At 39.2% G+C, this 20,355-nt stretch overlaps 2 protein-coding genes across 2 annotated transcripts; one reads left to right on the top strand and one right to left on the bottom strand.

The window, feature by feature from the left end:
- Positions 1 to 44: 44 nt before the first annotated feature.
- On the bottom strand, positions 45 to 1,743 carry LOC109057524 (mitochondrial pyruvate carrier 1-like). Its single transcript, XM_019074766.2, has 4 exons — positions 1,559 to 1,743; positions 653 to 749; positions 434 to 566; positions 45 to 319 (listed from the first exon to the last, which is right to left on the bottom strand). Exons 1-4 carry the CDS (start codon positions 1,631 to 1,633, stop codon positions 295 to 297), a joined length of 330 nt encoding a protein of 109 aa, XP_018930311.1. The 5' UTR covers positions 1,634 to 1,743; the 3' UTR covers positions 45 to 294.
- A 729-nt stretch (positions 1,744 to 2,472) lies between these two features.
- slc30a6 (solute carrier family 30 member 6) lies at positions 2,473 to 19,637 on the top strand. Its single transcript, XM_042736190.1, has 15 exons — positions 2,473 to 2,735; positions 2,937 to 2,983; positions 3,840 to 3,926; positions 4,664 to 4,748; positions 11,071 to 11,113; positions 11,187 to 11,252; positions 12,075 to 12,155; positions 12,463 to 12,498; positions 13,149 to 13,243; positions 13,393 to 13,441; positions 13,526 to 13,645; positions 13,823 to 13,925; positions 14,336 to 14,383; positions 14,513 to 14,581; positions 18,987 to 19,637. The coding sequence occupies exons 1-15, from the start codon at positions 2,543 to 2,545 to the stop codon at positions 19,524 to 19,526; spliced, it is 1,662 nt and encodes a 553-aa protein (XP_042592124.1). The 5' UTR covers positions 2,473 to 2,542; the 3' UTR covers positions 19,527 to 19,637.
- Positions 19,638 to 20,355: the final 718 nt, after the last annotated feature.

Raw genomic sequence — 20,355 nt, 5'->3', positions numbered from 1 at the left:
CAGATTGTTAGAGAGATGAATAGATATAGACAAAAAAGCAAAAGCATTATCACATGTTTTATTTTCTCCATATTCATTTTCAACACACATACTGATCGCATTATGTATGGAAATATATTAATCAAATATTTCTACATTACATAAAAAACCGTAGCCTTGTCATAAAATGTTATATGTGTAACAGAGAGGAAACATCATAAAACCAATCATGTATGTTTATGAACGATTATTTATTCATTGTGTTGGAACAGACCAGATGTTGCTTGCAGTACAGGTTGTGCACCTAAGCCTTTATCACTTGGCCATCTTCTTCTCCATGCTGAGGAACACAATGAGAAACAGACAGGGCGTTACCTTATAAGAGTCTAACACAACCAGACCAACCTGGACACATCCAGAAACAGATGAGGGAGCGTTAGAAATCAGGTCTTGCTTGTATTTGATGAGTCTGCTGCCCTGAACGAGCTGAGCTGCTTCATTGGTGAAGTGGCAGGTGAACAGAAGCCAGTTTCTGGGCTGGACCTTGTAGGCGAAGCGCATGAAGAGCAGCGAGTAGCAGGTGAGCGCTGGGAAAACAAGAGCGGAGACGCCTGCGGTCACCTTTGACCTCACACTATCAGGCTGTTGCACAAGCTGCTGCTCTGTCACGTACCGAAGGTCATTCTGCCGCTGATGATCTCTGGACTCTTCTTCATGTCGCTGATGGCAGCGATGGGCAGGCCCCAGTTGGCCACCGGACCCCAGAAATGCTGAGATAACACGACACACGATGACTGAGGTGTGCTACGAGCCATGATTAGATGATATGACAGAACTTACTGTGCTGAGGCGAGGAAGATCCCACCGGAGGAGCAGATGGATCATGAGGGGAAACCATCATCACAATCAGAGCGTTAAAACAAGCACTCTCTTAATCACAACCACGTACAACATACTCCTCATCAGACTATCATCAGAGCACAACAACAACAAGACCAAAACTGCCTACATTCAATTTAATTTAAAAAACGGCACTGTAACGTTTTTACAAAATGTCAAATGATTTACTAAATAAAGCTATGTTATCTAAGAACTATTCTAGTGGAGATTGGGTTTTTCGTTTTAAACGTAAAAAAAAAAAAAAGAAAAGATTTTCTAAGTATGTGTGTCTTGTTTTCTAGTATGAAGATGTAAACATAACTGAATCGAGATTCATTTATCTGACAAGCAAAATCACTCAAGATATGTCTTGTTCACGTAAAAAAAATCTGAAAACAAGCAAAAATATCTGCCATTGGGGTAAAATAAATAATCTTGGCAGATATTTGTGTTTGTTTTAAGCTAAAAAATAAGATTTTTTTTTCTCATAAAGTCATGTTACTTATCAGTGCACCTTGACTCAAGAATGTGCAGACATTTATACTAGAAACACGACAAAAGCAGAAGAATAGCTTGTTTTTATTCACTGAGTATATCGCTGTGTTGATTCAAGCAATCCCACTCTCACTGTAAAGTGTTTACGAGTGACCTCTGACCCTCACACCGCGGAGAAAGGTTCTGATAGACTGACTCCTGTCACTGACCTCATGAGGTACTCTCTGAACTCTCTACTGCGGAGATGATCCACGGCTTTACGCGCGAGGGTCCCAGCCATGGTCTGCCACGAGACGACAGAAGACCACAGCACACACTGCTCGCTGCCTGCTGCAGCCGCGCGACGTCAACTAGAGGACAGACAGGGCATGACGTCACTTCCGGCGCAAACCTCTACTCCGGGCAAATTTAAAGCCCCTCAAATGGTAATAAATGCCATTCGCTCAGAACTTAGAAAATTGTAAGGAAATTATATAGATGAAAGAAAAAAACACATTTATATTTTAGATTTAAACTGGGGGGAATAAAAACGATAAAAATGTAATAATAATTATCTTAGAACGATTTGCCCAATTTCCAGTGTTCCCCTTAGCCATTGTTTTGTTTTTTTTGTTTTGTTTTTGTTTTTTTTTTTTTTTTTGGGTTTCAAGGTTTCAGGTTGTAAGATGGATTTAGGATTTTTATATGTGTTTTGGTGTTTTAGTTTGATTGTATTTTCTGTAAAAATGAAGCAGAGAGTATTGTATATACACTTATTTATACACACATATATACTGTTGACTTCAGAATTTGGTATATAGTGAATTGACACATTATATATGGAAGATTCTTCATCCACTAATGTAAATGGGCAGTGAAAAAAAAAAAAAACGAATTTGATTAATTTTAAAATAGAATATGTCACTACCTGTATGTATATTTGATATATATATTTGATTTGATGTAGCATAATTTATATGTTATTGCCCTTTTATGATCTTTGTTCTAAAAAACAAAGCATTATTATTATTGTTGTTGTTGTTGTTGTTGTTGTTGTTGTTAACAGCAACATCATTAGAAATCCAGTTTACTAATAAAGGTTTACATCACGAAAGTTCTCACGGTCGCGACTGCAGAAACTCTGCGCTGTCATTGGCTGTCGCGAAACACGTGGTCAGGTCGTGACGTGTGGCGTTGAGCGGAAGTGAAGATGGCGCTGGACGGCTCGTCCACGTCTGTGATGGCTCATAATAACTCATATCACAGTCATGTTTCTGATTATTACAGCAGAAAACTGAGCAATAAACCCGATGTAGTGCCGTATGGAGTCACCGAGAGGAAAGTGTCGCCCTCAGACAGACCTGACATGGTGGCGCTGGACGTGATTAGCATCAAAGACTCGGGTGAGAGACAGGAATCACGGAAGATCTGCACACACACACACACACACACACACACACACACACACACACACACACACACACACACACACACACACACACACACACACACACTCTCACACAGCAGCTGGTGTTTGTAGTGCTGGTTCAGTTGTCCAGTGTGTGTGTGTGGAGTGTTAATAACGGTGTTTTCACTGTGTTCAGAAGCTCCAGTGCACAGGAAGAAGCACGAGACTGACACGTATGTGCTGGTAAGACTCTCACAGAGAAAATATCATCATAATCATAATCATAATCATAACACACGGCCGGCGCTGTGATGCGCATCCAGAGGGGAGTCTGAAGATACAAATAAAGCTCAAAACATCTTTGCCATGTTCTTGGTTTTGAAATAAATGACACCATTTTAATGAAGTTTCACAAGTTTTTATTTAATTATATAGATATATATGCTGCTCAGATGAGACAGGTTTCACACAAGATACATTACCTGCCAGACGTCTGGGGCCAGTATAGTTATATTTCTGAAAGAAGTCTTTTTTATGCTCAACAAGGTACAGTACAGTACTGTAAATACATGAAATATTATTTATTAGAATATAAAACAGCTGTTTTCTGTGTGAATATCTGTTAAACTTTAATTTATTACTGTGATCATTACTCCAGTCTTCAGTGTCACGTGATCTTCAGAAATCATTCTAATATGATGATTTGATGCTCAAGAAACAGTTCTGATTATTATCGATGTTGAACACAGTTGTGCTGCTCAATATTTTTGTGCAAACCCTGATACATATATTTAAAATGATATTTCAGGATTCTTTGATGAATTGAAAGTTGAAAAGAACAGCTTTTTTCCTAAAATGATAAATGTCTTTTGATCAATTTAAATGTGTCCATATTAATAAAAGTATTCATTAATTATGTTTTTAAATCTTGCTGGCCCTGATCTTTTGATTCCTGGTTTCAGCCTAGGAGTGTTTTTCTTCCTTGAGTGTGTTGTTCACAGAGCATCGTGGGACACTGTGTTTGTTGCTGAGCTCACTGGCTGTGAACTCTGACTCTCAGGATTGTGGGTAATGTTGTTTTCTCTGTCCATCACTGCAGGGTACGATACATCCCTTCCGCAAAACTCACCGCTCCGTCCTGGGGAAGTTTGTGCAGGAGTTGCGTTTGGTGACGTCTGACAGACGGGTGAGGCTTCACTCTTCATTTCAGGAAAACAGCAAAGCAGTGGTTTAAAACACATCGAGAAGGAAGGAGAAAAACAACATTTCATATTTAAGACACAGACTCCCTTCTGCTGCATTCTTGCATACTGTTAATGCACGTTTTGACAAGCTTTTTTTGATTATGATACATAGGGTTGGGAATCGACAATCAATTCCATGTCCAGACGTGGACACTTCACACAAAGTCAGGAATCAGACACTTGTCAGTTCCTGTGTGCGCATCAAGGAACTGCGAGTCATTGAATCATTCCATGAGATTTTGTTTAGTTCTCTAAAGTTTTTTTCTTTAGATTTGTGAGAGAACCACATCCTCCATTTAAAGGTCTCAATTTATTTTGCACACAAACAGCTCTAAATCAAGTCCAGTTTTTATGTAGCCGGCTGATTTTTGTTCATGGTGCTCTAAACTAAATGGTGCAACTAAATGTTTTGCAAAAAGAGACACAGAATAAATGTTTGAAATCTAATTATTTGATTTCATTTTAGTTTTTTCCACATTAGAATCAAAACTGAGAATCGATAAGCAGAATTGGAATTGATCAAATTCAAGCGATACCCAACCCTAATGATGTGAGGAGTAGTGTTTTCTGACAGCAGGGGTCAGTGTTTGAGTGGGTTTCTCTCAGCCCGAGGCCTCTCTGATCACACACTCTGAGTACTGTGAGCTGGTAGAGATGAGGATGTGTCTGTGTGTTTCAGTCGTGGAGGATTCTTCTGTTCGCCGTGTTGAATCTCATCTGCACCGCCTGTCTGCTGATGTGGTGCAGCTCCACCAACAGCATGGGTGAGCACTCCCGGCACACATTACCACAGAGATCTGCTCTTCAGTCTGACCGCCACATTGCTCTGCGACTCTCAGTCCGAGTTGATTGTATCCTCGTGTGTCAGACTGTGTGTGTTTAACACCCGCCCCCTCACAGTGATTGACAGCTTTCCGTGTAGACATCAGAAATTCAAATGCAAAAGGAATTGCGATTTCATTTGAGTTTCGGCAGGTTACACACGCAACGCAGAGAGAGTGAAAAACAAATGTGGTAGTTAATATTGCTATTTTAATATGACAGGATCATAACTCATAAGACATGGGAATTACAGTTGCAAATGGACTTTGCTTTTTCATGAGAAATGTGGCAGTCACTGTGCGTTCACGAAAGCGAAAATGCAAACAGTAATGCAGGATTTACAATTGCATTTGGATTATGTCACAATTTATGTGTCCACATATGGAAAACACAATTAAAAATACATCTGGCTATTCCTTTTGAAAATAGTCCGGAATATCCGTCCATACCTGCCCATTTTTACTGCCGTAGATTTGAGGGTGCGATTTTTATTTAATTATTATTTTTTTTACTTTGTAATTAATGTGTTTTAAAATTAAGTATGTAATATACTCAAGTTGAGGTGATATTACATATTTAAAAAAATCCTTTCATTTTTGGGCAAATTTTATTTTGTTACCTTTTAAAAGATGACTTAAATTGTTGAATATGCATTCATTTGATTACCAGTTTTTGAATGCAAGTGTGCGTCAAAACAAAAAAATTTAGAATCCAGAAAAGTTAGAACAGACAACACAATCTCTGAAAAAATAAATAAATACTAATATTAGTGCATAGTGCACTGTTATTGCTACAGTTTTAAAGGGGTCATCGGATGCCTATTTTCCACAAGTTGATATGATTTTTTTAGGCTCCTACTGAAAAGTCTATAAAATACTTAGTGTAATACTTGGTGGTAGTGTAAAAAAAATTTTTTTTACCTTGACAGCTCTGTTCACAGCGAGCCGTTTTGTTGCATGTCTCTTTAAATGCTAATGAGCTCTGCTGACCCCGCCCCCTCTTCTGTGGGGTGATGCACAGCTCTCTGAGAGACTCTTAACTTTAGCCACATTCATCGTGAAACTTGCTAATTAGCACATTATTAGGAAATACAATTTGCAAAGATTCATAAAAGAACCTTACATTCACTTCTTCTGGAGGTGAATAGCGCTGGACCACGAATGATTTGCTCAAACATAGACGCATTCATGTAGATCGGCGGTACATTCCGTAATCGTAATCCTTGTGTCTTCAGCTGCTCAGATATCGGGAGTAAATGACGACCGCTGTGTTCATTATTACATCCAACAACAGAACACCTCAATCACTCAGGAGTCATTCTTGTCTACATCTGCTCCGGAGGTGAAACAATGGCAGACTGTCGAAAGTCACTCAGGGCGGAGCTGTGATTAAACACCAGTGTCAATCAACAATCGTGGGAGGGGCCTGGGTCTGTGTGACATAACACCGCCAAGAAGCTGAGAACGGCTTGATTTGAGAAAATGGATATTATTTATTGGGATTAAAAAATACCACTGGTATAACCATTACAAGGTGGATGTGTACACACACTGCCAACACACATCTATGTTCAAACAACATCTAAAAGTGAATTTTGCATCTGATAACCCCTTTAATATATTTATTTTTTTATGGCTAAATTTGCTTAAATGTGCTAATATCACTGTAATGCACTGCCTCTTGTTGCTGACTGTGCTGCTTTGTTAGTTTGTTTGCTGAACTGCTCTGTGTGTTTGTGTGTGTGTGTGTGTGAGAGAGAGAGAGAGAGAGAGAGAGAGAGAGAGAGAGAGAGTGTGTGTGTGTGTGTGTGTGAGAGAGAGAGAGAGAAAGAGAGAGAGAGTTTGTGAGTGTGTGTGTGTGTGCTCTCGTGAACTATCTCTCGTGTGTGCGTGTGTGTGAAGTATCACTGCACACCGCTGTGTCTTGAGCAGGAGGAACGTGATACTCATGTATTGAGCTCTCCAGTAAAAACGATCTTAACGTCAATGCCCACTGCATGTAAGAAGCACCTTCAGAGCTCCTCTGTCCCACAGACGGCAGACGCGAGAGCAGCTTAAATCTTGAGTTTGATTCAGCCCAAATTGAGCAAGATTGAATGAACCACTGTACATAATACAACCAGAAATGAGCAATAAGAAAACAAATCAGCACAAGTTTGAACTCATGCTGAATCTCCACTGGTACAGTGAACCGTGAGAAAGTGCAGTGCAAGCTAACGACAAGCAAACCGATAGCTGTACGACTGCAAATAATGCACTGTGCTCACTCCAGTGATTCATCGTGGCTTAAAGGAATGGTTCACCCAAAACTGAAGATTAGCTGATATGTAGGCCATCCATGATTAGGATGAGTTTGTTTCTTCATCAGATTTGTAGAAATGTATCATTGCATCAGTGTCTCAGCAGTGGATGCTCTGCAGTGAATGGGTGCCGTCAGAATGAGAGTCCAAACAGCTGATAAAAACATCACAATAATCCACAGCACTCCAGTCCATCAGTTAACATCTGGAGAAGACAAAAGCTGAAACAAATCCAGCATTAAGATGTTTTTAACTCAAATACATCGAGTCCATAATAACACTTCCTCCAGTGAAAAACTCCATCTCCTGTTGTTTCTCACATCAAAATCCAGCCTCATGTTTGTTTAGAGCTATTTTGGCTTGATCTGTGCAGATTTCTCTCCTGATTCAGAGTTTTCAGTGGAGACAGCGTTATTATGGATACAACTTAAATGGAATGTAATGTGATATATTGGTTTTGTGAACAAGTGAATGTGGGCATGTACAGTATGATAGCTGGAGGTTCATTTTGATATTTGGATTTATTAAAATATTAGAGTTTTTAAACACATCACTTAATCTAAATGTAAAAATGTGTGTTTTTTGGTTTAAATATTAGTGGTTTTACCGTTGGTCTTGCAGAAGAGGCTTGGTCCACCAAAATTGTATTAGTCACTGAAAAAAAAAAAATCCATAGGTGAAGTCACGCAGATCATTAAGGGCTGGTCTGTGTGGTAATACAGTACATCGGGTAGGACATCCAAACACTCACCTATCATTCATCAACCTCAAATATGGCTTATCATCTGAAAAATTTAAGTATTAGCAACTTAACATGGCTGCTCAATCTAATGTAATCCTAGAGAAATTTTCGCTATTCAGTGTCTGTGCAGAGTGTGTCTGAACATAAGATCACTGCAGCACAGATGGAGGCGCCGGTGTGTTCACTTGATCTTGCAATACTCCCTCAGTTTTGCTCATGCACATAAGAGTAATACATCTTTCAAATCTGTAAAGACTACATTTATTTGTGTGCACTCACAATAACAAAACATTGTGCTTTTGTAAAATAATGAAATCAATCAGGATGCACTTTCTGCCGTCTCGGTCTCTGTGAACCTGAGCACAAATCTCAGTGTATATCTTTGCCTTACAGACATGAAAAAATATAGGCCTATATCTATAGAGAGTGAAATGTCTTCTTTCAAATGAACCTGTTCAAATGGAAGACAAATATTCTCAGATGATGACAGACACATCACTACTGCAGAGATGACGAGTCAGTGTCGCCGATCTCTTAAACCGAAACACGAAAAGAAAGAAAGCACGAGTATATCAATGAATTATTAAATTGTTAAAGCAACCTCCTGACTGTTTTTCCTTGAAACATTCATAATCATTACTACTGCCGGTGCGCTGTGGCAAGCTTTATGCGTGTGCTTGAGCGCTTATTAGGTTATGTATGCAATTAAAGGCTCATTATTATGATTTAAATAGTTTATTAATAAACGTGTGATTAGTCGACTAATGCTTCAAAAGAACGACTACTAGTCGACCAGAAAAACCCTAGTCGAGGGCCGCCCTAACAACTAATATGATATCAAAACCTTTTTTTTATTTTACTGAGAAGCAAAGTCTCTTAGATCTTCTTGCGTGTGTCTGTAGATGTTTGGGAGGGTTGAAAGCGTTTACTGTGCGATCTGAAGCAGCTGGCTGTGTGTCATTGTTTCTGTTCCCTGAGAAGCGATCGTCAGATCGAGCTGCAGTGCAATCCCTCCACGCATCGCTGCATGCTTCCCGAGTCTGCTGTGGTTTGTTTTGTAGTTGGCTGTGTAATCGTAGGTTTTGATTTGATGTTTTTATCGTGCTGCTCAGCTGATATTTCTTCCAGGAGCAGCGGTCTCAGTTTACTTCCTCCCACCGGTTTCCATTTTCCCGGCAGGTGTTAGTTTGTAGTTTGCCAATAAAGCTTTTAGTTTACATCTGGAGCTATCTATTGTTATTTTGATGTGCCGCGTTGACAGACACCCGAGCTGAGCCACTCAATACGTGTTCCAGAACTCGATGACAGCTGAGTGCTGCAGTTTGCAAATCTTTCTTACCGAAAGTACCAGCTAGCAGAGAAAGCCGACACTCGTCCTGGGCCGCTGCGACTGTGCCTCGCTCGCAGGCTCCTGAGCGTTTCACTTGTGTTTCAGATAACCGCTCGGCACAGAGTGCTTTAATGAGGCCGAGCTCCCGCGAGGCCTGCAGTGAGACGGCTGAAGGTCAGGGTTCGAGGACGATCAGATGTGTTTTGATGCTCTGGCCTGTAGATGTTATTAAATATTCAGCTAAAGAGCCAGGCTTGGTTTACCACTGCGTCTTCATCTCCTCTTCTTCTTCATTGATTAGGTCTGTAAACATACAAAAGTCAGCTTAATCTGCACTGTGTGTGCTACAAGATGTGTGTCTCCTGCGTCCCAGCTCTGGGATTTATTCATGCATCTGTCATTACGCCATACTTTCACCCGGCACACGCGTTTCTTTCAGTCTTGTAGGATTTCGGGGTTGGCTTTTTGGACGGTGTGGATGGGCTCGAATGCTGTGCTTTGTAAATCACTGAACTCTGGAGGCCTGGGAGGGGTTTCAAATACTGTATGTCGAGGACAGACTTAGAGCAGTAGTGTTGTACAAATATATATATATTAACAAATTTCACAGTTTTTGTTTTCGATATGATACTGATACAATACTTCTAAAACTGAACTTTAAAATTATGAAATTTATTAAACTATTAAATAGTAAAATGGGTAATGGTACCAACTTAACTTTATGTTTGAAACACAACATTCAGTAGCCTTAAATGCAACTTATTAGGTTATATTTTTGTTTATATATGGTTATAGTATGTTAACTATAGTGGTAATAGGGCTGGGCAATATAGCTAAAAAATGTATCAGTGATATAATATTTCATATCGGTATCAATTATTATTGACATTTTTTATAACCTTTTTTAAAACAAAACGCAATAGAAAAGAAATGTTTAAATTTAACCACTGTTTTTAATTTACCCAATTTTTTGAGACAAACAACTTTTTGTTTGTTTTGTTTTAACAGTCAACACAAAATAAGATTTAAACAAATATCTCCTTTCTTATGTGTTATGCAGAATAAATAAGTCTTATGGAAACCTTTGGCTTGTCTCCAGAGGCCACAGGAGGGCGCAATGAGCAAAACAATGCAGCGCATTAAATTGTCAATGCAATGAAATAACTGTCCATAAAAACATGCATAACGTCTAAGTTAATATTTATAAATCAAATAAAATTTGGTAAATTGCATAAACTATTATGAACCAAACAGCATCATGTATTTATGCATTGCATAAATAAAACAAGAGCAGAATCGCCGATCACGCAGATTGAAAACATATGAGAGCCAGTGAAAAGGAATAAACCTCCATAAATATTGCTAAGTTGTATCATTTGATATAAATACAAGAGTGTGGTTCTTTTTTGTCCTCATGTCTTGAATTTTCTCATATAACTGCATTCATCACAAGGTCATCAGTTCATCAGTGTGAGATGACTGACAGCTGTGGTTAAATCAGCAGCCCATATAAATAAATATATAAATACTTTCTCAATATTTAGATTTTTTTAAACCCTCAGATTCCAGATTTTTAAATATTGTCTGATCCTAAAAAAAACATACATCAACGGAAAGCTTATTTATTCATCTCAGTTTTGATACTCGTACCATTATGACTGGTTTTATGACGGTTTAGTGTCAGTGATTTGTCGTGTCGCGCTGCATCCAGTGCAGACAGCATCACTGATTATAATGAGTTCTACAGTGTTTTGACGCGCCGCTCGCATCTGGTAGACGGGGTATATTTAACTTTCTTATTTAGGCTTTGTTAAATGGCAGGCTGCTTTCTCTCACATGTTCATGAGTGTGTGACAGTGCTGTTTTGATCATCATATCTGTCTTCTGTTTCAGCCTTAACCGCATACACATACCTCACCATCTTCGATCTCTTCAGGTAAGTGTCATCTGTTAGTCATTTAAAGCTTTCATTGTGCATCATCTCAAGCTGGTGTCTTTGGCTCTCACAGTCTGATCACCTGTCTGCTGAGCTTCTGGGTGACCGTGAAGAAACCCAGTCCAGTGTACTCCTTTGGGTAAGAACGGTCTTTGTGCTTGTTTTCTCACGTCATATTTCTTCACACGTGCAACACAGCAGTGATAGCAACCATACCATAGTACATTAAAACTGAATCAAATCAACGATTGGTCTAACTTAATAAAATGATGACAACTTTAACCTCAAACTAGGGGAATTGCTCTGATGGGTAACAGTCTTCATAATGTGTTGATTACAGCAGTTCAACTGAATGTATTCTGTAGCGTTCACTTGTTGATCCAGTCAGTCTCGCTGCTCAAGCTGGTATTGTTCACAGAGAGTTCTCTGCATTTTGAGTGAAGAGATCGATCTGTTTAATATGTAGTTATGTTTCTAGTCTTGCATTGCATTTACACAAATAACTGCTTCTGACTGCTCCATCTCTGATGATTGTGTCAATGTAGTTTACAATCAGTGATTAAAAAAAAATTCTTTAAATTAAATATAATATATTAGTTTGATATTGACAGCTGTTTGGGGATATACTGCATGTTACAAATGTTGTATTTTTAAAGTTTTATTACATTTTTGTTCCTGAAGTCCACTCTTCTGCTGGGATCAGAATAATCAGTTTGGGTCAGAAGTGTCCCAATCTTACTAAATGTTTTGAACAGCACAAATTGAGGATTTAATCCAGATCAAAACCAAGATCGCATCTAATCTGAATTCAGAATCCTTTTTTTCTTTTGAACAACCCATTTTGAAGATTTGATCCGATGGGCAGAATCTGATCAGATGGTGTTGAGCAGCTGGCTCCAGGGCTTCAGTGATGAAGCAGATGTGCCAGCTGTGTGTGTTGATGTGTGTTTTGTGCTCTCAGCTTCGAGCGTTTTGAAGTGCTGGCGGTGTTTGCCTCCACTGTGCTGGTTCAGCTGGGCGCGCTCTTCATCCTGAAGGAAAGGTGAGATCCCTGTGTCTCTGCAGAACTTGATCCCATGGATATTTATCTGCTGTGACCCGACAGATCCACACACACACACACACACACACACACACGCAGATGAATGAGCTGATGCTGGTTTGGGGGTTTCTTCTCACTGTAGTTTTGTTATAATGTTGTGTAGTACCTTATGCTGTTATTCAGCATAACCTTTATCATTATTGGATTGAGTCTGACTTGTCTCTCTGTGTGTGTGTGTGTGTGTGTGTGTGTGTGTGTGTGTGTGTGTGTGTGTGTGTGTGTGTGTGTGTGCTTCCTCCTCCCTCAGTGTGGAGCGTTTCGTAGAGCAGCCCGAGGTGCACACGTGAGTACAACAATCACTGACCTGATCCTCACACAAAACTTTCTGCATCTTTATGTGATCATTAACATTGCTCAGTTAATTACACGAGACTGAAAACATGACTAATGATAAAAAAGTACTGCAGAAGTCCTATATAAAAAGTGGACTGGCGATGGCATTCATATGGGATGTGCATGTTATACAGCAACCTATTCCCATTTCTTTTGTGGAACAAGTTTGCCCGTTCTTTTATCACTCTGTCAAAAAAAATAACATTAGAGAGAAGTCCTTCATTAAAGATGAATGGCACGGCTTCACTGAAGCTCAAACCTGGTTCTGGTCACGGCACCATCGTGTCCAGATCAGAAGAGCTGCCTGAGATCCTCAGAAGAAACCAGCCTTCAGTTGGAGAAAGTTGTTGCCTCACATTGGCTGCGTCTGGATCAGACATTAAGTCAGAGTTCCCACTCGCACCGACATGTGGAAAAAACACGGGGGGGAAAACCTGCTTGACAGACACTTGGTGATTCCCAGCCTCTAGACCTCTGACAAGCTGCCCAAAATACTAATTCACACTGCTCATCCATCTTTACTGGGCAAATTACATGGGAATGAAGGAGTGTGTGTAGTTCTTCACAAGCTGCTCTGAGCGGTGTGTGTGTTTGTTTCAGGGGGCGTCTGCTGGTGGGAACCTTTGTGGCTCTGTTCTTTAACCTCTTGACTCTGCTCTCCGTCAAGAACAAGCCCTTCGTCTTCGTGTCCGGAGGTAAGATCTTTTCCACAGACAGCTGTTTCTAAGTGTGGCCAGACTAAAGTAAAGTAAAGATACCTTTTGAATTTTCACTGCTTAAGTCAGCCTTTATTTTCAACACTTGCTAGCTGCTGTTAGTGATCTGTGTTTCTCTGTGTGTTCAGCCGCGAGCACCAGCTGGCTTCAGGAGCACGTGGCAGACCTGAGCCGGAGGTAGTGCGTGCTTCTCTCTCTGTGTGATGTACACTGAGTTATTGAGTGCAGATGATGCATAGCTGTGTGAATGTTTGTGTGCAGTCTGTGCGGACTCGTCCCGGCGCTCCGCAGCCTTCTTCTGCCCAGAATGAACCCGTTTGTGCTGATCAACCTCGCTGGAGCTTGTGCTCTGGGCATCACGTACATGCTCATCGAAATCAAGTGAGCAGACCACACTGTGTTATACATGACATCACAAATGCTTCACAAACAACCCTCTTATTGCTGTAACTGTACATCCCCAACACCAGTTGGAGAGGCTCACTGGGGTGTGCTCTGAAGCTGAGATGATGTCACTGAGTCACATGATGATCTTGTGTTGTTGTTGTTGTTGAGCAGTAACTATAATGCGATGGACACCGCGTCTGCCGTGGCCATCGCCCTCATGACCTTTGGCACCATGTACCCCATGAGCGTGTACAGCGGGAAGGTGCTGCTGCAGGTGTGTTTCAGTGTGCCATGCTGTTATTAATCCTGTGTCATGTGTAGGGATGGAACCATATCTAAATCTCATGATGAAGTCCACGATACGATACGATAGATGAAATTACAATTTTTAATTGGAAAAAAATGAAAATTTTGTACATTTTGAAAAGTTAAATTATTCTATCTAGTGCACTTTGAGGTCAAAATTAAGAGCTGCAACCCATGTTCATAAAGGAATACTCCACCCCAAAATGAAAATTTTATGGGTTTGAAACGACATGCGGGTAAGTGATTAATGACAGTTTTCATTTTGGGGTGGAGTATCCCTTTAACTAAGACACTTAATAGAGTTACATCCCTAGTCACATGTCTGGTCAGATGATCGGCTGGAACTGTCCTATCACAGTTGTCCTTTCTTTCCCGCAGACCACCCCCTCTCATGTCATTGGTCAGCTTGACAAACTGCTCCGAGAGGTCAGCTCATATTCACTTATTACAGCCCACATAATCTGTCAGATGTATTTTTGAATATCTGTGGTGCCGCCAGTTCTCTCGTTTTTATTTGGCAAGATCTTCAACAGATTGGTTCTTGATGTTCCTCAGGTGTCCACATTGGATGGAGTTCTTGAAGTCAGGAATGAACACTTCTGGACCATTGGCTTTGGCTCTTTGGTGAGTAGATATTCTTTCTTGATGACCTGTATTTCTAGCACACATGTACATTCAAGCTTTAAGAGCTTTTAAGAGCGGTTTTAGACATTTTGGCATTGCTTTTTTTTTTTTTTTTTTTTTTTTTTTCAAAATTCCAACAACTTAAACCTGAAAAATATAACCATAGTTGCTGTTTGACAGTGCGGTTAATGTGCTCAGCGTAATTTATTTATTTTTTATATTACGACATTGGGAACAACTAATATTTAATATATTTATCCTTGTTGTCTCGTATGGAGTCAATTTAATGTATAGTTTGTGCGCAAAAAAATAAAGTTTTGCAAAGGAAAATAAAGTTTTGCAAACAAAAATTAAAGTATTGAGGAAAATAATTTTGCTTTTTGCTAACAAAAATAAAGAATTGCAAAACATAAATGATACCGCGCGAAAGCAATGATTTTGCAATACATATTTTCCATGGTCATATCTACAATTTTATTTGCAACACTGATTTTATTTTGCGCGTCAGTCTAGTTTGAGCTTGCGCTGCAGTTTTTCCTGTGCGCTTCATTTTTCTGCGCGTCTCGCTTTGTGACACTGTTTTGACGTGGGGGTGGAGTCAAGGGGCAGGGGCGTGTACAACATGCCTCCCTGGAAGTGACGTCATCTGCCCGAGACGCAGCTCACTGATCCAGGTACTGTCATGATGAGCAGATGCATGCGAGTGGATCGCTTCCTTTTATTCACTAGCATTAAAACATGCATGGTTTCGTTTTATTAACTTTATTAACAAATGTATATGTGTATTAGCAGCGTTTGCTCAAGTTAAAGAAGTTGTTACCATGCACATCTGTTGTTTATTTCTCTCGATGTGCGCTCTTTTACTGGCATAAAGTTGGCTTGACGTTGGACGTTCGATATTCGCAAATCTAGGGACCGTCTCTAAAGTTACATGCGAAACTACTATACACTTCTCTAACGTCAATAGCATGCAAGGAGAATGACTAACAGTCATGAAAAGCAACTGTTAACTGTTCATCCAGGTGTCAACTATAATGCACACCTTTTATATTTTTTGATAATTATTAAAATAAACTGTAAATCATATGTAAAATATTGCTACTTTTCATTACCAAATGGACGTAAACACTAATTTAAAGCTCAAAAGCTCAAATGAAAAATAGCAATATTTTACATATGATTTACAGTTTATTTGAATAATTATGAAAAATATGAACGGTGTGTATTATAGTTGACACGAAGATGAACACTTTACAGTATGTTTTATGAAAGTGAGTCATTCTGTTCAAATGCTATTGAGCTTAAATTTGTATTTAAGTGCATTCGGTAATGAAAAGTAGCAATATTTTACATATGATTTACAGTTTACTTGAATAATTATGAAAAATATGAATGGTGTGCATTATAGTTGACACCTAGATGAACACTTTATAGTATGTTTTATGAAAGTGAGTCATTCTTTTCAAATGCTATTGAGCTTCAAATTATGGCATATTTTAAATTTGAGCCCATTCGGTAATGAAAAGTAGCAATATTTTACATTTGATTTACAGTTTTTTTTAATATGAATCAAAAAATATAAAAAGGTGTGCATTATAGTTGACACCTGGATGAACAGTTAACAGTTGTTTTCATGACTGTTAGTCATCCTCGCATGCTATTGACGTTAGAGAAGTGTATAGTAGTTTCGCATGTAACTTTAGAGACGGTCCCTAGATTTGCGAATATCGAACGTCCAACGTCAAGCCAACTTTATGCCAGTCACACACTTTTATAGCATTAAATGTGTATTTGTTTCATTTGGTTAACTGCATGTGTATTAACAGTGTTTGTTTAAGATCTAACCTGTGGGAGGACGCCAGCGCACAGAAGCGTTCTTTGTTCACATTAGTTCAGAGTTACTGCTAGTTTTAATGTAAAATTATGCAATTCACTTCATAAACTATAACGTACATCATTAAAGAGGTCTACGACTCAAGTTTTATATCGATCTCGACTTCGTTTTTCATTTACATAACTCCTGGCATAAATTAATAAATGACTGTCATTGTAAGATAAAAAAAAAAATGAAGCTCGAATCTTTTTGGTTTAATTTTGCCACGAGTTTAATGCATAAACAAACCCGCGTGACCATAGCAACCTGAGATTATCAGAGATTGATCAAATATTTTTATCCATCCCACAGTCCGTTGATCGTGTCTTTTTTATGTAATATATGTGCATATAAGGCTTTTATTACTTTTATCATTATATATACATAATATATCCAAGTGGATGCTGCACACTGCTGGTGGTTGAGGAGAGACCCCCCACATGATCGTACAGCGAATTGGGTGTACAACAATACATTATAAAACGCTATATAAATGCATCATTCATTTATTCATATAGGCTAAACGTATATAATAATAATTGATAATAATATTATATTAAATAGGGCTATATTTTTATGTTTATTGTTATGCTTATTTCCCCTTTTAATTCGTGTATTTCTTACCTAATTAACGTTCTTCTTTGTTAAATTAGTGTTTTCATTTACAAATGAAACTAGCGAATTATTCATTTATAATTCTAGTATTCTATTATTTTTATAGGGGTTATTGTTAAATTCATCCTCTAAAGTGCACTTTAATGAAAAGTGTAATGAAAAGTAGCAATATTTTACATATGATTTACAGTTTATTTTAATAATTTTCAAAAAATATAAAAGGTGTGCATTATAGTTGACACCCCTGGATGAACAGTTAACAGTTGTTTTCATGACTGTTAGTCATTCTCCTTGCATGCTATTGACGTTAGAGAAGTGTATAGTAGTTTTTCGCATGTAACTTTAGAGACGGTCCCTAGATTTGCGAATATCGAACGTCCAACGTCAAGCCAACTTTATGCCAGTAAAAGAGCGCACATCGAGAGAAATAAACAACAGATGTGCATGGTAACAACTTCTTTAACTTGAGCAAACGCTGCTAATACACATATACATTTGTTAATAAAGTTAATAAAACGAAACCATGCATGTTTTAATGCTAGTGAATAAAAGGAAGCGATCCACTCGCATGCATCTGCTTAATTATGAAAAATATGGATGGTTTGGATTATTGTTGGGAGTATGACGTCACTTCCAGGGAGGCATGTTGTACACGCCCCTGCCCCTTGACTCCACCCCCACGTCAAAACAGTGTCACAAAGCGAGACGCGCAGAAAAAATGAAGCGCACACAGGAAAAACTGCAGCGCAAGCTCAAACTAGACTGACGCGCAAAATAAAATAAGTGTTGCAAATAAAATTGTAGATATGACCATGGAAAATATGTATTGCAAAATCATTGCTTTCGCGCGGTATCATTTATGTTTTGCAATTCTTTATTTTTGTTTGCAAAAAGCAAAATTATTTTCCTCAATACTTTAATTTTTGTTTGCAAAACTTTATTTTCTTTTGCAAAACTTTATTTTTTTGCGTATATATGTGATATTATATTGACTCCATAGTCTCGGCATTATAAGTCCGAGTAACCAACATTTTCAAGCTTCAAAATGTTCATGAAGACCTTGTAAAATATGAATCGAGCCATTCCAGGTCTTGTGAACAGACGTGATCGCTTTATATGATGAACAGCTTTTGTTCACAAATAAACATCAGCGCACCTTAACTTCAGTCAACCAATGAGGTACGAGTACGGTTGAGCTGCTGTTGACCATATTAAGATATAGATTACTGTCACAATAGATATTCATTGGTGGGACAGGATTTTTCAAATATCTTCATTTGCATCTTGAAGATTCACAGAAGTCTTAAGGAAATATCCTAATTAGTTGTCATGGTTGGACCACAGTGATGATGACAAAAAAGTAATTAAATCACTGGATAACACACGCCTGAATCTGAAAAAAAGCACTGTATGAATGAAGGTGACTCGACTTGACATGTGACCCTGGAGCACAAAGCCAGTCATAAGGGTCAATTTTTTGAAATTGAAATTTATACTTCACCTGAAAGCTTTGGCAGAGATGCAACTATTTGAAAATCTGGAATCTGAGGGTAAAAAAAAAAATAAATAAATCTAAATATTGAGAATCATCTTTAAAGTTGCCCAAATGAAGTTCTTAGCGATGTATATTACTAATCAAAAAGTAAGTTTTGATATATTTAGAGTAGGAAATTTACAAAATATCTTCATGGAACATGATCTTTACTTAATATCCTAATGATTTTTGGCATATAAGAGAAATGGATCATTTTTACCCATAGTGTATTGTTGGCTATTGCTGCAAATATACCAGTGCTACTTATGACTGCTTTTGTGCTGCAGGCTCACAGATGAGAGGCCTGATCACTCTACTCTCCAGTAAAAACACTCACGTGAGGCTTCAGATAGGACACCTTAACTCACTGTGTTTCTGCGCAGGCCGGCTCCATTCACGTCCGCATTCGCAGAGATGCTGACGAGCAGATGGTTTTGGCCCATGTGACCAACCGGCTACACACACTAGTGTCCCCGCTGACCGTTCAGATCTTCAAGGACGACTGGGCCCGTCACTCGCTGACCTCCAGCACCCTGCCCACCGGCTCGCTCAGCCTCTCCGAGTACGTGGCTTCGGCCGCCTTCCCTCCAGCGGGGTCCAAACCGCTCGAGGAGTCGAACCTGGTCACGTCTACGCCTGTGAAGCCCAGCAGCCCTCCGCCCGAGTTCTCCTTCAACACGCCGGGGAAGCACATCCAGCCCGTGGTGTTTCAGACGGCCCAGCAGCACAGGCCCTTCAACACGCCTCTCTCCTCTGGGATGTCCCCCTACTCCAGCATGCTGAACCAGGGCCTTGTGCACCCCAGCGGCGGCCCTGCCTTGAGGATGGGCTTCGGGGTTCAAGGATACAGGACTCTGAATGCAGCGCCGCACAGATACGGCAGCGGTCTGCCCACGTCACAAACTGGCCAGCAGAGACCATGAGCCCTCCACTACCCTGAGTATTTATTTTAATGGGACCAAGAGTAACAGTTCTATTTTCAATGGATGTTTTATCTGTATTCTTTATTTGTATTAAACTGCTATCAGACATCTGTGAAGTCGAATTATTATTTTTTTTTTTTACAGACCCTGCATCCCCATATGTTCATACTCTCCATCCTAAATAATATGTGAGATTAGTGTGTCCCAAAGCATAGTATGTTGAAAAGAGTATAGATGGTCAAGGGCTGCCCTCGACTAGGGTTTTTTCTGGTCGACTAGTAGTCGTTCTTTTGAAGCATTAGTCGACTAATCACACGTTTATTAATAAACTATTTAAATCGTAATAATGAGCCTTTAATTGTATACATAACCTAATAAGCGCTCAAGCAAACGCATAAAGCTTGCCACAGCGCACCGGCAGTAGTAATGATTATGAATGTTTCAGGGAAAAACAGTAAGGAGGCTGCTTTAACAATTTAATAATTCATTGATATACTCGTGTTTTCTTTGTTTCGGTTTAAGAGATCTGCGACACTGACTCGTCATCTCCGCAGTAGTGATGCGTCTGTCATCATCTGAGAATATTTGTCTTCCATTTGAACAGGTTCATTTGAAAGAAGACATTTCACTCTCTATAGATATAGGCCTATGTAGATATATTTTTCATGTCTGAAAGGCAATGGAGACGTTTTGGAGTTTTGTACTCCAGTTCACAGAAAGTGTTTGCTTTCATTATTTGACGAAAGTGCAACGTTTTGTTGTTGTTTTGAGTGCACATAAAAGTAGAGTCTTTACGAATCTGAAAGATGTATTACTCTTATCTGTATGA

Source organism: Cyprinus carpio, chromosome B13, assembly GCF_018340385.1.
Source record: "Cyprinus carpio isolate SPL01 chromosome B13, ASM1834038v1, whole genome shotgun sequence".
Classification (NCBI taxonomy): domain Eukaryota; kingdom Metazoa; phylum Chordata; class Actinopteri; order Cypriniformes; family Cyprinidae; genus Cyprinus; species Cyprinus carpio.
Note: the sequence above shows the minus strand (reverse complement) of the source record. Positions and strands in the feature narration are given on the sequence as shown.